The following is a 17,929-nucleotide window of genomic DNA, read 5'->3' as shown; positions in this document are numbered from 1 at the left end:
AAATGTTATTTACCATTAAAAAGTATGAATTCTAAAAACACTGAAAACGCTGAACACCAGCTTCTTCAAACTATTGAAAAAAATGTTTTGGGATACAGCCTGACTTTCACTGGACCATTCGGGAAAAACAGAGGTAAGTTTCTATGTTAAAAGAAAAAAGTTCACATGCAGTTTACATGCTAAATCAAAATCATATTGCAAACGAAAAACAAAACATTTTCTACACTGGGTTCTACAGGCCCAACCGAACCAGATTTTTACGTGTATGTGATTTTTTTAGCGGTATGAAAGTAGAACAGCCGGGATTATTTTTGTCTTAACTCTTTTTGAAATGAATCAATCGTTGTATATTAAATAAGTCAAATATGTGTGTGCATTTTAGATCAAATACATATTGTGCAAAATGGAAATTTGAGAATGGACATTTTGTCAAATTTCCATTTCTTACTTCTTCTTCTTCTTCTTTTTCTCCTTCTTCCTCCGTCTCTTCTTATTCTTAGGCTTTCCATCTTTTTTCCATCTTCTTTTGTTCTTTTCTTTTCTTCTTCTTCTTCTGCTTCTTCTTTTCTTCTTCTTCTTCTTCTTCTTCTTCTTCTTCTTCTTCTTCTTCTTCTTCTTCTTCTTCTTCTTCTTCTTCTTCTTCTTCTTCTTCTTCTTCTTCTTCTTCTTCTTCTTCTTCTTCTTCTGCTTCTTCTTCTTCTTCTTCTTCTTCTTCTGCTTCTACTTCTTCTACTTCTTCTTCATCATCATCATCATCTTCTTTTTTTTTTTCGTCTTCAACTTCATCACCTTCTTTATAGTCTTCTTTCTTTTCTCCTGATTTTGGAAATTAAAATATTCAAAGATAATACAGTGCATTATTACAAAGTACTTATATTGAATATTTGAAGTTAAACTTTCATGACCTGCAAACAAGTGAAGGAATTTTCTAGAAGCCAATACTATATTGAAATTTCAATTTCCATTAGCTCTTAAACTGAAACTTATGTAAATAGACATGTCTGTCCAATTTTAATTAGTCGTTGTTTATTAAGTGAATATCTATTAATTTTCACTCCCATCAGATGCAAATAAAACACAATATAGCGATGTTTGTATCCAATAGAGAAGATACGCGATATTGTGTGCGATATTGCTATTTGTTAAACACTAAACAGTCGTCTTATTTCACCTTAATATCAGTTGAAATCTATCTGTTTTGGTGAAAACACCACAAAGTTTCAGAGCAATTAGAAAGTGATCATTTTTCAATAACATGTTGCATCCAAGCAGGGGCGTAGCAAAAGCATCGGGTCCATGGACAAGGAGCAGTTTGGGGCCCTTTAAACATCTCCTTTAGCAGCTCTTATTTCATTTTTGCTTTTGCTCGGGGGCCCCCTGATTCCTCGGGGCCCATCATGGGCTGCCCATGGACGTCGTCCACCCTGCCCTCCCGCTTGCTACGTTCCGGCATCCAAGGATATTTCAGAATTCAATCCAAACACTTGCTTGAAATAAAATTGATAATTACTGATGCAGAAATTTATTTTCTATCTTACCTAAAAACGGAGAAATAACACAAACCAATTTTATATAAGGGAGCAAGCCGCATGGTACATTTTGTTCCGCAGTGACACTGACTGACACATTTTCGGCCTAATATTAAATAGAATTTGTGACTTTTATAAAACTGTATTTGTTCACCTTTGTTAAAGCAGAATATATTTTTCACATTTTGAAAATAAGTAATTATGGTATGCCCTAATACAGGTGATATCAAAATAAGTCAGTCTGTATAGGCCATTCACACTTTCTCACTGAACACCTGTGCTAAAAGGAGTGCTTTACGTCATTTTTATTTCTGTGCTATCATATTTCAGTCATTTTACAAGTAAAGCAATCACTCTTGTATGTAGATTTTGGGTAATTATTTCGTTTAAGCTAATCCTAACCCTAATCCTAACCCTAACCCTAATCCTAACCCTAAACTAACCCTATCCTAACCCTAATTTCGTGTATAATTACATGAAGGAGTAACCAGATTTTGTAATGATTTTTTAAGCCCGCGTTTTTACATATCTGTTATATTTCCACACGTCCCTACTTACACTATGTATGTTAATAGAAACCAGCCAATTGTTTGTGGACAACATAGAGATACCGGCGTGGTGGCCTAGTGGTTAGAGCGTCTGCCTCACGATCGGGAGGTCGCGGGTTCTAACCCCGGCCGGGCCATACCAAAGGCTTTAAAATGGTACCTACTGCCTTCTTGCCAGGCGTTCGGCATTGAAAGAATGGAGTAAGGAAAGTTAAACACATGGCTACCAGTGGACTAACCCCCTACTGTAGCTTTTCTGCTTGCAGACATGTGGCCTAGGGTTATGAAACGGAGATAGGCACCGCCCAATGGGCCGAAAGGCTTGGGAAGGATTTAACTTTAACTATAGAGATTTTAAATTTTGACGTCATACAACACCCCCCCCCCCCAGCTCCACAGTTAAGCGACCAAAATATTAAGTGGATTTTCGTTTATTTTACCACATTATATTTCGCCTTCAAATGGACAGCAAACCTCACAGGATACATGCCGAAAAACATCAATTAGTGGCATATAATAGTTCCATTTTGATCAATATAAGTTATAATATTGCTTTAAATTTTAATGTTTGTTGTTTCAGCTATTTACTGTGACTATACCGCTTCGGGGAGGTAAGTATTATTTTTTGTATTGGCTTTAGTGGTTTGTAAATATTGACATATGATTTAAAAAAAGTTAACAGCAAACAAACAAGTAAAACAATAAACAACAGCAGCAACAAGAAACAAACAAATAAACTAAAGCCTTAATTCTACGTAGTTTTCATTTATTCTTTGACGGCGATTGGCATACCAGATTATTATCAAATATCATATTCACTAGGTTTTAGTTTTACTTGCCTATAAATACATCTCTATGTAACTTAACTTGGCAAGATGTAAATCCATATTATGCGGATTTAAGTTGGGGTGTCTTAGACACTCGTCCACCTGTAACTTAAGCAGACATTCTGCTTCTAGGAAACGCCTTTGACACATTCTAGATATTATACATGTTATAGCTGTATAAAAGGTCTTTGTTTTACTCAAAATATCATCACGGCTATGCAACAGCCGTAAAAAGAGAAACCACACTACACATAATTTGTAATTATATTAAGAAAGTAAGGATATAACAGATTCTTTGTGTGTAAGATGAACTTTTAAATTTGCCACTGTTTCTGTCTAGTTTGGTTTCACTGTGGTTTGGTTTGGTCGTCATTGCGATAAAAAGTGATATTCAGAATTAACAAACAAATGTTATGTCTCAATGTATTTTTTCTGCTTCTATGACAATCTTCAATTTGTTTATTTTAATTTGTTTATCATAACCTTGAAAGGTAATGACAGAGAATTATGTTATCAGTTATGCAATCAAAACATAGAATAGTTCATCTCCAAGATCAGACTTATACTTTGATCAGCTCGTAATCGGCGGGCCTTATAACATCGCGGATTAATATCAAAATACTTTATTTTGAGAATTGTCTTGTGACACCTCGCCAGAGCATCACGAATTAGTAATTCAAGTCCTATACTTTGTCTACTTTCTTTAACACACGAAATATAGACCAGACAGCTCAACTAAAAGCACTCTTTAGCCTGGGTCTATTTTTCGGCGTAGTGGTAAGAGCCTAATAGTTCCCGCCTATGAACTATAACTGATGAAACTATAATTCTGTTTTCTTCAATTACTTGCTGCTCTAATTTACAGTAAATAATAAAAAGTATAACTTAAACATGTTAAAGGAAGTTTTGTAGGACACTGTCACAAATGGAATTATATTCTCCCCTGTGATTTTAGGCCGCTTAAATTCATCGAAGACTTCATCACTAAGCATGTATATCCTATATATGCTAACACCCATACTGACACAGGCATCATGGCTCGCCAGACCTCCATGCTACGTGAAGAAGCCAGGTAAGGAGATTCAGCCATTAAACATGCTAAATATATTCAACTTCTAGTAACCAAAATTAAATAGTGGTAGACCTTATTGTCCAAAACACCGCGCACAATTGTTTCAAGAATTTGGGGTTGGGGCATTATGTATCCTTAGCCCTGGGCGCCACAACCCCTAGCTACGTCACTGCCCGCGTCTAAGATATTCTCGGGTGGAGGGGGGGGGGGTGTAGGGGCGCCAATTTAGTTTTTTGCCCCGGGCGCTACCAACCCTAGTTACGCCACTGATATGGATGAAAGGAATTACAAACATTAACATAATTGAAAGCAGGTTAGGACGTTTGGGCATAGTGTATTAATGATATAGCAGCACAACATTTAATTTAATACACAAAATCTTAAGTTAATTGACAACATCTTGTAGTCTCGCACCTCCGCTCTTCCACATGGTTAATTTAGTATCTTAACAAACCATGTGAGTACCCGGTAATTCGGAGGGGTATTTAAGCCGTCGATCCCGTGTACTGTACAGAGAACCCAAACCGTTACAGACAGACACGGAGGATCCCAGCAAACACAAAACGTTTGACAGAAAACATTTAACTGACCGGTTATACATGTTATATGAAGGGTATAAAACATTTTTGAAAACTTGATATAAAACATTCTAACATAATGTTATTTAAGTCTTAACAAAATATTGGCAAATTGTTTGCTCGCAAATATTTTAAAATGGCATTTTGATAACATATCTTAAAATGTTATTTTATATTTTTTTCATATAAAACGTGTGTTGATGACCTTTATATAACCCGGCATTTAAATATTACTAAAACCTTTTACCAAACCAAAACACATTAAACATTATTGTTTCGTTGTTGTTGTTATTATTATTATTATTATTATTATTATTATTATTATTATTATTATTATTATTATTATTATTATTATTATTATTATTGTCATTATTTGTATAGACAAATAATCAAGAAGGCCGTGAATGCCAGCGATGAATATGTGTTGATATTTACTGGGAGTGGCACAACATCTGCTGTCAATAAACTAGTTCATTGTATGCGGCTTAAAAAGGCTACGAACACGGTAATATAATGGGTGTGTAAACAAGGGGACGTCAAAAACGAGAACCCCAAAACAGGGACCCTTTTTGGACTCGTTATAAGAATGTGATATTTGTTTCGGGGGTCCTAGTGCTCCGTTTTCTAATCATTTCATATCCACAACCTAAAACAAGTTTAGTTTATCGACATTCTCTTGAAGATTACACAACACAAAATTCCATATCATTTTTGAACTTTAAACGTGTAATTGACATTTTTATTAATCAAATATTTTTGACATGTTTACTAAGTCAAAAAAGAAACTTATAATTTTTGACAAGGTCTTGTCTTAAAATCCTGTGCATCTAAATGAAAAAAACAAAAACACACAGGATTAACTCAATACTATACTCCAAACACAAGTCAGTAACCAAGCAGTTGCCCAACTGACATAACAGCAAAATGCACTGACATGAAACACCTTCATGGACCACACTCACAGCCCAATAAATGGCACACAGCACAATAAATCTGTGACTAAATAAAATAGTGTAGAAGAAGACCTGTTTCTTGAAGAAAGTGCGTGAAAAGCAGAAATCAGCCCGTTCCACACTATTCCAGTTACTCTTTGGAAATTGTCATCTGTGTAAGGATTTTATACGCAGTATTGAAGTAATTCTGTGTGTAATTTTGGTTCACTTTGATGCACAGAATTTTAAGATATGACCTTGTGAAAAATTTCTTATTTGGCTTAATGTATATCAAGTTATCCGAATTTCTCTATTTCTCTATGTAGAAATATTATTGGTTGAACTTGAAGAAGCATTGGTTCTAAAAGTAAAAGTAGTAGAGTACTAGATGGCACAGCTGTGTTTGAGCAAACACGAATATCTATGCCCGTGTCTCCACCCCAACAACCTTAACTCACCATGACACACTATAGCCCACCCTAGCACCCCTTCACCACCTAAACCTACCCGGATACCTCTTTACCCACCATGACATCCCAAATCCGCCGTGATATCCCCTAACGCAGCATAACACCCTTAACCCAACGTCGATACACTTTGGATAACATTTGAGCAGTTTTATGCTAATTAGCTAATTTGCATATAACTCAAAACAGAAGCGTCCAGTGAAAAAAACAAATCACCTATTAGCTGTTGCTCATGAAATTTGCCACATTTTGGTATCAATGACGATACACTTTGGACAAAATTTTAGCATTTTTAGCACGGGCATAGATAATAGTAGTGTTGTAGTACACGTAATAGAAGACTATAGAAGTAATACAATTTGAACTATATCGATATATGAGCAGGATAGTTATTGCTTTAATCGTGTATGTGTTGTATATATAGGTTATTTTAATAGGACCGTATGAGCATCATTCAAACATTTTGCCTTGGAAAGAATGTGGTGCGAAGGTAAGAGCAAAGCATCACACAAAGATGTTGTTGTTGTTGTTGTTGTTGTTGTTGTTGTTGTTGTTGTTGTTGTTGCAGTTGTTAATGTTGTTGATGGTGGGAGTGGTGTGGTGGTGGGGCGGTGGTGGTAGTGGTGGTGATGGTGATGTTGTTGTTGCTAGTACTAGTAGTGAAACTTGATTTAAACTTTTCTGTTTTCTTATTTCGTAAGGTTATCCGAATCACTGAAGACAAATTGGGACTGGTTGATATGGCGGTCCTAGAAAGCTCTCTGAAGGTAATTACTTGACAAAGATTAATTGTACACATTCCTGAAATTTGACACACCTTGAATAAACTGTTTGGTCAATGCATTTTAATATTAGCCGTGGATAATGTTTTGATTTTCTTAATAATTCTTTATTTAACCTGAACAATAACAGTTAACAATAATTTTATATGGGCTAAAAATACATAAAAATCTTATTTGTTTAATGTTGATTTCAGCGATATGCGGGAACTGATCGATTGTTGATTGGCTGTTTTTCTGCTGCGTCTAATGTTACTGGGATCATGTCAGACACCTACGCTATTTCAGTTATGCTGCATAAATATGGCGCATTGGCATTTTGGGATTACGCAACAGCAGGTACAGATTTTTTTAATGAACAGAGACGAAAACATGTGAGGAATAATGGGTTAACCCCATGAGAACTACCTGCCGATTGGCCAAAATGAATATTGTGTCCAATTTTAAACCAATCAAGGATGGTGTTAATAAGATCATCTGCAGGTTTGACCAAAAACAGTTTAAAGCCTACTCATTGGTAATTGAAATGAGCATTTCAGGTTATCAACCAATCAGAAATGCTGTTAGATGACCAGTAGTGCCCAGGGGGCTAATTCATAATAATCTTTTTCATTCTTCGCTTCAGGACCATATGTGCACATTAACGTCACACCAAGCTCCAAAACGTAAGTCGTTAAATATCCTGCAAAATATGATTTGTTACGTGTTTGCATGCCATAGATAATAAAGAGTGAGAGAAAGAGAAGACGATAATTAAAAGCTTAATTAGCTTTGTGTAAATATTTGACAGGTAAATACCAATAAAAGAAAAGAGATAAATGACCCGATTTTGTTGGAGCATATTTTCATCGTTGCCATATATGAAGTTAAAAGTGTAGCGTGATCAACAAGCCCTTTTCCTCCATTAGAGAAATCCACATTAATACTAGTGCTCTGCAATATTGCTGAAATACTGATTCAATGTGAATGGCAATAAATTAATTTGGTGCTTACTCCACCACCTTCATTTCAAAACTTACTTTTTTGTTACTGAAATGGACATTTAAAGATTCGCCAATCTCAAACTACACTATTCCCCACGGATGACATTTTTTATTCTATTTATTCTATCAATAGAGGCCGATCTTAGTTCTTTACGGCAAGGCGTTTAATAGGGAACAGGATCAACCTTTCAGTTTTTTTATATTTTAATGCTTTAAGGGTATTCCCCGATTTATAAACCAGTTTTAAGCGACTTTAGTTTGTTGTATTTTAGTTCTCGACGGATTTTTGAATGTCGAAAAAGGAAGGTTTTGAAAAACATAACAAAACAACAAAACAAAACAACAAAACAAAACAAATCCAAACAAACAAACAACAAATACAAAACAAACAAATCGATATTGGAATTGATCTAGAACATCTTGTAATAAGTATGTGTATGAAAACATGAAAACAATAAACAAAAACAAAAATATTTGGGTGAAAATGTAATATTTGTAACCATCAATGTGATCTCATTTTGTTTAGCCGAGGAACTGACCCAAGTAAAGACGCAATTTACTTGTCTCCACACAAGTTTGTAGGAGGTGTAGGTACTCCAGGTAAGAACGGATATCTATAATCGAAAAACAACATAAATTATTAGATTTTAAATCATTTTAGACACATATTCAACCATCGTCTAAATGGGGTAGTTTTCCACGTCTAAGGTATGGGGTATAATTGAAGACCGAATTAAAAAGACTAGTTTGTGTATGACGTCCTGTCAACCAGACCAAAAATGACGTACTGCGCAGGTCAGCAACCAATCACACCGCGCCTTTGCCCTGACGTCAGACGCAAACTAGTCTTTTTACAAGTACATGGAGCCATTTGGCGGTTTGCTTCAGTGTTTTACGGCGCCAGTAAAATTCTGGAGCGGTAGCATCTTCCTTAAGTTCTCTCCCCTAAACACTTAATATACATTTTCGGTCAACTTTTAACTTGGTTATTCTTTACCAAATATTATAATTTTTTATTAGTAACAACGGTCAGGAACGTTGTCTGGCTATTTTAAGCCAAACTAATGAGGTACAGTGAACATGATGAAAGAAAACTCACGTATTCTCTTGGGCACTTGACTATGGGGATTTAAAGTCATAACACAATGAATTTGGCTGAATCCACTAAGGTGTAAGTAGGGAAATGTGTAAACATTACGCCAAAATGCCAGGTTTGAAATAAGTTGACCAAACTCATTTTAAAAGATCGTAAACTACAGCTTTAATACAGTTCCGTTGGAACGTATTGTCTTATTAATGTATTTTTTTTACACACTCTGCTAACGGGGTAGGGTGGAAAAAGTGATGTTTGGTTAAAAATCGTACAAATATGACACTTTTTGTTACTTAAAATATTGTGTAAAAGGAAAAATAAATATACGTGTGCCTCACCCAACCCCACTATCCGCGAAGTTTTATCGGTAAAGGTGGAATGTCAATATTGTTTCCCGCTACAAAATGAGCGCTAGGGAGAGTACCAAATTAGGTCAAGTCATTTGGGCGATTATTTTCAACGTTTCAGTGAACCGGGAAAATATGTGTTACGGGGTTGGTAAACTACACCAGGCACAAAAAGAAACTCGTCAGTTCTATTCATCCTTTCTGTTCAATAACTTTATAATTTTGGATTATTCTGAAATATACATTTTGTTAATTGGACTTTGCTTTCTCATTTGACATCCTGTTCGTGAAAAATGAACAAGAATTGACCAATACTGATGAATATAACTGACGAGTTTCTTTTTGTGCCTGGTGTATATACTACTGTTAAACTGAAATTAGTTAAAATGGGTCTGATTCGACTGATTAAAATTATTCATACAAAATTTAATTTTGTTATTCAAGAAACATTAATGCTGAAAGGATGTATCTGTAATGCTAAAAGAATTAATTTGCATTATTTCAACATATTTTCATGACTTTACATGAAATGATATTCAATTGGTAAAGAATAAGATTGATGGCTTCGTGATTTATCGTTATCTTATTAGTCATCTACATGCATTACTAATTGAATGACTAATTAAATGACTAATTATTAATAGAAAATCTTATTTTCGATTAATAATAAGTCATTTAATTAGTCTTGTATGACTAATTTTAATTAGTCGAACTAGATCCTTTTTGACTAATTACATTTTGATCTGTGTATTAACTATAAAGTCAACTATGGTAAGTGACATTCACCTCACTTTTTGCGTTGAAACATAATTAGTATGCCCTGCCTCATATCCTAAGAATATCGACAGAAGAGCTTTCCCCTTTTTCTTTGTGTAAAGGAGTGCTAATAGCTAGAAAACGACTGTTTATCAACTTTGTACCAGATCTTCCTGGTGGCGGAACAGTTACATATGTAAGTATTGCAAGACAAGTGGTTCATTATACAGGGTGAGTCAAAAAAAGTGCAATAGAGAAAAGTATCCATTTTTATAAGAACCGAGTTGAACCTTTTAGGTTTTAAAACATTTTATAAATAACATATCAATTAGTGATCTTAGTAGACCGTTTGAACATAAGTGATCAGTTTACAAACATAATTTCACATTTGCATGTTTTTCCCTCGCTGTTTTAGGTAACGAGAGAAAGTCACCTGTATGTACAGGACATACAAGAACGAGAAGAGGGTGGAACCCCTGCTATCGTGGAATCGATTCGTGCAGGGATCACATTTCACGTCAAAGAGGTATGAATACAAACCATAATTTTAATGGTGTTATGTTGTTTCACGCATGAGAGTATGGTTCAAAAGCTAATAGAAGTAAAACAAGTATGAATTATTGAACAAATTCATCACGTCTTTAGTTTTTCCATAACATTGAGAATTTCCTCATATCAAGACCAGTCAAAACGTACGTTTCTGGACGTTTCATCAACCATCGGTTGACTTCATTAGCAGTGTTGTTGTTTTGAAATGCTGTGTGATATTGATCTGATAACCAGGTCCGTTTACTTTTTTTGGGGGGACTTTTTGTATACTTTTGCATATTTGTGGGTGCGTCGCTCTACTTTCTCTACGTCTTTCATGTGTCAATCTTCTAAACAGAGATGATGGGGCCAAAACAACTTTCACATCTATACGATCTTGTGTTACACAGGAACTTTGACACTCAAACTCTGCAGGTTACCGGATCAAAATCACACAGCACTTCAAAACAGCAACATTGCTGATGAAGTCAACCGACGGTTGAAAAAACGTCCAGAAAGTTTTCACTGATCTTGATGTGATGAAATTCTCATATCTTACTTGTCACCAATGCACTATGATTTTTGAGAAAAATGCAAAAATAGGCACAAAATTGGACAGGGGTGTAGTACCCCTTTAAGCAGGAATCATGTTAAACTTTATTTGTATTTCATTTCATTCCATTCGATAGCTGGTGGGTACAGACTTAATTGAACGACGAGAAAAACAACTGGCAATGTGAGTAGTTTTTTTTTACCGAGAATCACATTTAAAAAGATTTATTTTATGTTGAAGGTCGATGTGAAACGTCCAACAAAGTGACACAACTTGTTGCTATAATCTTATTTAAAGCAAAATGTTACTAATTTGACTTCCTTTCATGAGCTGTATTTGCAGTCATTTTGGAAACAAAATTATAAAATAACAAAGCAACATGAGAAGAAACATCTCAGCACAAATAATTATATTAATCAATGTCTTAGACACCACATTTAGTTTGGTCCTATGGGTCCATTATGCACAAAACAAGTTAGACCGGGTCTACCTTAAGACCTGGTCTAACCATGTAGTCCTACAGAGAAGGAACTTATTGGTATTTACATTATCTTAATCTCTATTACTGTAGATCATGTTAAGAACAAATACATGTAGCTTAATATTATATGCTTGCAGTATAATTCTTGGACCTTCTAGGAATAAAGGAGGAAAGGAAGAGAATAAAGGGATCCCTCCCTAATTCTAATCTCCATAGTTAGACCAGGTCTAATGTTAGAGCTGGTCTAACATGTTTTGTGCGGACCAAAGTGTCTCGGTGCCTCGATTGGCACCGACGATTCATCGATCGGTAGCTATGGGGGCATCAATAGCACGATATGACTAACTTAACGTACTCAATATTGCTCACCACAGACGCGCGCTTCGAAGATGGAAGTCAAACCCTAACTTGATCATCCTCGGAAGTACATCTGTTCAACGTCTACCAATATTTTCGTTCATGATTGTACATCCACATTCTGGTAAAGTGTTACATCATAATGTGGTAGCGGTTCTTCTCAATGACCTGTATGGGATTCAAGCGAGAAGTGGTTGTGCTTGTGCTGGGCCATATTCTCAGGTAATATCATGACGCTTTTTTGCTTGACTATTTGTGATCTTGACTCACCTATCCAATTATCCAATAATTATTTGAGATGAACATTTTGCAGTGAACATAGTGAAAGAATGATAGGATCTCTGATGAAAATTGTATTGAAGGTGGTACTACACCCCTTGATAAATTTGTGACTATTTTTGCAACTTTCTTAAAAAATAATAACACACTGGTAACAAAGGTTATGTATATTATAGGGGCAAGGAATTCAGTTAATACACTGGAATTTCAGTGCACTAAGACAAAGACAAGCGGTACGTTATTTATGATAAGAAAAGAGGTATCCCTATAATGTACCTCATTTCTTAACATTATAATGAACTACTTGTCTTGAATCACTGAAATTTCAGTGAAGTAATTGGATTCCTTGCCACTATAATAATACATAACTTTTGTTACCAGTGTGTAGTTATTTTTTGAGAAAAATGCAAAATTAGTCAGAAAATTTATCAGGGCGTGTAGTACCAGCTTAAATCTCTTGCTTGGCTCCTCAAACCCTAAGTCCCCCTCCTCTGCACCATCACACACATATTCCACTAAGAATGACCGCAACCCTGTATGCTGATGATAATCATGGTATTAAATGGAAATTAACATTGTGTTTGAAATTGCAAGTTTGATGGATCACTAGATTAAACAATCACTCAAGGTGTGGTAACAGAAACATCCTGCTCACTTGATTTTCAAATACGTTTGAATAACATACATTCATTAAACATTTTTGCAAACGTGGTGCAAAATATTCTAACAGAATGTTATTAAACTGTTGACATAATATTTTGCATAAAAATGTTTGCCCAAATTAATTTTCAATAACGTTTAGAATATACATTTAAAGAGCTGGGATATTGTTTTTACTTTTCCACTTCAGGATTTACTTGGAATTGATGAAACTCTTGCGAAGAGATTTACACATTTCTTGGCCGTGAGAGGGAAATTTAATCGAGAGTTGTTAGTATACTTATTTTGTTTTACTTGACCTGAAAGTGTTTTTAGTGTACGGAGATATCTATGTTTTCAATTAAGCCGACGCATGCAAAGGTATTCCCTATATTTTCAATTTTTATCTGCAAAATTAATTCATAATAGTGGGAAAAGAATTTATACTCGATCGCTTTTACAGCTTTCACTCATCTTTGATAGCATACATACACCAGGGTAATGTAGAGTTGTATTTATTTTTTCTTATTAATTTTTAAAACTAGATAAAAATATCTTGGAACCGTTTTTTCATTTTTTTGAATTTTGACCAACTTCAAACATATTTGAAATTTGGGCAAAAATTGACAATTTTTGGACCATTTTTGGTGCAAATTTCTCAAAGTTGGTCAAAATTATAAAAAAAAATGTTCCTAGATATTTTTATCTAGTTTTTAAAAATTAATAAGAAACAAATTTTGGCCCAATAATTTTTTTGTTACGTTGAATGAAAAAGAAGTGGGCCAAAAAAACCTGTTTTGGGGGGATTTTGGGCAGCTCATTTTGGCCCAAATTTGACCTCACAAATAAATTTATCAACTCTTTGTCATTCTGAATATGTATACTTTTATATACTTTAGACCAACAATTTAGCAGTTATGAGGCCTAAAAGTTTCAATAATTCCAGGGTTAAGACCAACCTTAACATGAGCGCAAAGGATAGTCTTACATTACATAGAAGCGTTTGGCCACTTTCTTTAGCGTTGAGAACTACCTGCCGATTGGCCAAAAAGAAGTTTTCATTATCAATTGTACCAATCGGTAACATTGGAAAGTGAAGATATTATGTAATCGACCAATCAGAGGCAATGTTACATCGGCGGGTTAAAGGCGCATTCAGTGATCCCAACGTGATTAAAAAGTGAAGAATAAGTCATTAAAATTGTCATTAGGTATTTTTGAAATGAAACATTAGGCAAACAAAGAAACAGCAGTATTGACAAGGTTGAAGCCCCATTCAAATACATGTTTCTAATTTCTCTACTTCTGTAGAGAAATGACAGATTTGTGTAAAATGTCTTCTATTGTCGTTAATACGCGGCTTTCAGCTGAAACCAATAGCAGATTATGCTAGCACATCTATGACAGTGCAACATGGAAAGCACCGTGAGGGTCGGTATAACAGTATATTAGACGCGTGGTAATAAACACACAGGAGTGCTTTTTATTCTTTTTCTTTTCCAAGGTATAAGCATGCCATAAAAATGTTATGTAGAAAATACGTAATTCTCTTGTGCTTCTAAACAAATCTCTTAATTTGGCTGGTGTAACAATTTCCTGTTATTAAAATTATGTGATATGAATGTGAGCATGGGAAAATCTCAAATGTACGATGTATGATCTTCATGTGAAAGGCATGAGTGTTGTAAATCAATAAAAAGAGCTTCAGTTTTAAATGCAAGTTGACTTTAGTAACAATATTCTTGTAGGGCACGGTGGCGCAGCGGTACGGGCTCTGCCTTGTAATCGGTGGATTGCGAGTTCGAGCCCCGGCTGTGCCATCGTGTTGTGCTCTTGGGCAAGGCGCTTTACATTACTTGCCTCTCTCTACCAAGGGGTGAAATGGGGAGCTGGTATGAATATTGTCCATTGAGCGCCATCCAAAGGTATGAGCACGCCTTAGGTATTGTATGGCAGCTGACATATTCTAACGACAGCAGAATAAATGTAAAGAGCTTTGGTACATGTGCACATGTGAAAGGCGCTGAATAAATACCAACATTTATTCATTTATTTATTTATTTATTTATTTATTTATTTATTTATTTATTTATTTATTTATTTATTTATTTATTTATTTATTTATTCGTTCCGTCTACTGGTTACTCACCTGGCTTTTCCAAGAGTCAAGACACTTATTGCCCTGTACCGATGTCTTTATTCAAACACCCTTAACCTGATTTGACATATTTTTACAGAGATTGCCATCATTGTCTCCAGCCTGATGGGTGCAACATATGTGGGACGAAGACACCATTCTCGTCATTAGATGAGAAGCATTTGACGAAGAGAGAATCTCCTCTTCAAATATTGAAGTAGGTATTTATAAAAATTGTTGTTAAAATAAACGTAGGCTATGAAGATTAAATTAATTGTGGTACAGATGTAAGACAATACGTTTATGATCTTCTGCCTCTTTCTTGTAAAATGTTTCTCAGAAACGACATTAAACAATTTTAAGAAGCCATAAAATATGACTTAACTATACTTAAGTGGAGACTTTTATTCACAAATGATTGTTGACGTATTTTTGCGTTGATATGTTACCATTCCAGACCAGGATTTTGTAGACTGAATTTGCCATTCTTCTTTAGTGATGACGTCATTGATTACATATTAGAAGCTGTTGATAACATTGCTATACACGGATGGAAGCTTTTGCCACAGGTAATGCCAAATAAGTTAAATGTTAGTCAGATGCCGATAAACCTATAATTTTTTTCAAGGTTGGTAATCCCCGGGTGTAACCTGATTGACAGCCTCATCCCCTCACTTTACCCCCATCAAAATGCAGATTTTGGTATTGGGTGAAAGCTCATATTTTTCTCATTAACATATTGAAATTAGCCGTTCCAGCTCAGTATATTTCCGGACAAATCATCAAAAAAATGTTGAATTAATCTCGAATCACGTTTGAGACTAATACAACAGTTTTTTGATGATATCTTCGGAAATACGCCGATTTGGAACTCTTAATTTCAATAGGTTAATGAGATATCTTTCATCTCATGAGAGTTAATGAGATATCTCTCATTTGATATCGATATATTACATGATCATGATGATTATCATTAATAAAAACACTATAGACTACCAATATCACGCTGTATAAATATCAGTAATTCCATAAGGAATTAATCACATTTACAAGGAATATTTACGTGTTCTTTTTACATGAATGTTTGAAAGGGACGACATTTTATGTTATAAGTTTTAAAGAATTCAATTTTTATAATATTTTCCTTCCTTTAATGATATTTACACACTGACGAGCACAATAATGAGAGAACAATATTCGTCAATTAAATTAGATCTTCAATGCATAATAATACAGGTTGCGATGTTCCTTAGGCACCAGAAACAAATTTGTTCGATCTTTGGATCGACCGTCGCTGCTGCTTCGATGCTTGTTATTAATGAACATCTAATTAATCAGAATTTTGGTCAATATCAATACAGCCAAGATTCATATGTTATCACAATTAACAATAGTCAATTAAGGGGGTACTACACCCCTCGATAAATTTGTTCCTATTTTTGCATTTTTTCCAAAAATAATAACACAATGGTAACAAAAGTTATATATATATTATAGGGGCAAGGAATCCAATTACTACACTGGAATTTCAGTGACCCAGGACAAGCGGTTCATTTTTTATGATAAGTAAAGAGGTACCGCTAGAATGTACCTCATTTCCTATCATATATACTGAACCGCTTGTCTTGAGTCACTGAAATTTCAGTGTAGTAATTGGATTCCTTGCCCCAATAATGTACATAACTCTTGTTACCAGTGTGTTATTATTTTTGAGAAAATGCAAAAAATAGTCACGAATTTACCACAGGGGTGTAGTACCCCTAATTGATTTCATAAATAATAAAGATCGACAAAGCATCGATGGTCGATCCAAAGAACGAACTAATTTGTTTATAATTGCCTTATGCTATGCGAGTTACGGCGGGATTATGACCAATGCAGATGTCGTTCATAATACATCCGCGAGTCCCACCGTAAGTCGCATCGCATCCTCTCTATTTTACGTATTGCCGAACTTCTACATTCAATTGACAAATAACCTTAAAACAGATGAAACAAATCTATAAAAATACATTATCCTTTATATTTTATATTTCTAGTAGCAAAGCAAGTTACGAAATATCAACTATAAAACAATATTTAGTGGAAATAATCAGTATTAAACAAAGCCCAGTTGCATACTAACCAGGAGGGTACATCCCCTCCTGTCTCGGAATATCAGGCCAAATTTGGTCTTTAGATTATTTCACAATGAGCTTCATTTTAGCCCATTATAATTCCCACATCTTGCGCCCTCCGTTTGTATCTCCGTAATTGAGTAATCATTGGAGTTGGGTCAGCGGGATGATTTTGCAATTCTGTTCCCATCGGGAATTTTAGCTGGTACACCATTGAGTTACCCAGATATTGTGAAAAAGTAGTAGTCTACGTGGTGAGGTAAAGCAGAAGGAAAAGGGACGAAGAATAAGAGAATGGAGGAAGTGGACGACGACAACCATGATAACGATCACCAGAATTAATTTTTTTAATCGTTTTTGCTTATTTTTTCTAGTTCCACACTAATACCCAAACTGGAGAATGGATCCACGTCTCGGCGAAGGAACAAATACCTGGAAAGGTGACAGGAATATCGGAAAATATTTCCAAGTGTCACTTTTTCAATGGCGTATTTATTACTCCTAAACGCCCTTTCACCGAGGAAAGTATCCCAAGGACAGCAAGTGATCTGAAGGTGAGCGATTAATCAAAGAGATTAGACAACATATTATTGCCTATGGTATAGGTCACTTCCTGGAAAGCTGGACTGAACAGTGTCATCTGATGTAACTGATTCCCACCTGGGTCATGTAATAATAACGATTGCCGTGTTTGGCTATGTGACATGGTAAACTGAAACTGGTATTTTCAGGGACAGGGTAAAATGTCCCTTGCAAACTAGCTGTCAAGAAGAATTATCTTAAACTTTAAGGGTCATGTAACGTAATAAGATGAACAAACCATGTGCATTGAATAAAAAGCTTCATGGTATAATTGAAGACCGAATTAAAAAGACTAGTCTTCAAACAACGCTACAAAACGTAAAAGAGGCAGGAGCTTTCCTCTGT

At 35.1% G+C, this 17,929-nt stretch overlaps 1 protein-coding gene across 1 annotated transcript; it reads left to right on the top strand.

Moving 5' to 3' along the window:
* Window positions 1-24: 24 nt before the first annotated feature.
* LOC140166860 (cysteine desulfurase SufS-like) lies at window positions 25-17,446 on the top strand. The gene is made up of 16 exons (XM_072190348.1): window positions 25-133; window positions 2,658-2,688; window positions 3,860-3,976; window positions 4,936-5,059; window positions 6,378-6,443; window positions 6,655-6,720; window positions 6,930-7,071; window positions 7,358-7,397; window positions 8,242-8,315; window positions 10,034-10,107; window positions 10,327-10,437; window positions 11,129-11,175; window positions 11,848-12,052; window positions 12,960-13,039; window positions 14,986-15,102; window positions 17,377-17,446. The coding sequence occupies exons 1-16, from the start codon at window positions 25-27 to the stop codon at window positions 17,444-17,446; spliced, it is 1,473 nt and encodes a 490-aa protein (XP_072046449.1).
* Window positions 17,447-17,929: the final 483 nt, after the last annotated feature.

This window comes from Amphiura filiformis, chromosome 12, assembly GCF_039555335.1.
Source record: "Amphiura filiformis chromosome 12, Afil_fr2py, whole genome shotgun sequence".
Taxonomy (NCBI): Eukaryota; Metazoa; Echinodermata; class Ophiuroidea; order Amphilepidida; family Amphiuridae; genus Amphiura; species Amphiura filiformis.
Note: the sequence above shows the minus strand (reverse complement) of the source record. Positions and strands in the feature narration are given on the sequence as shown.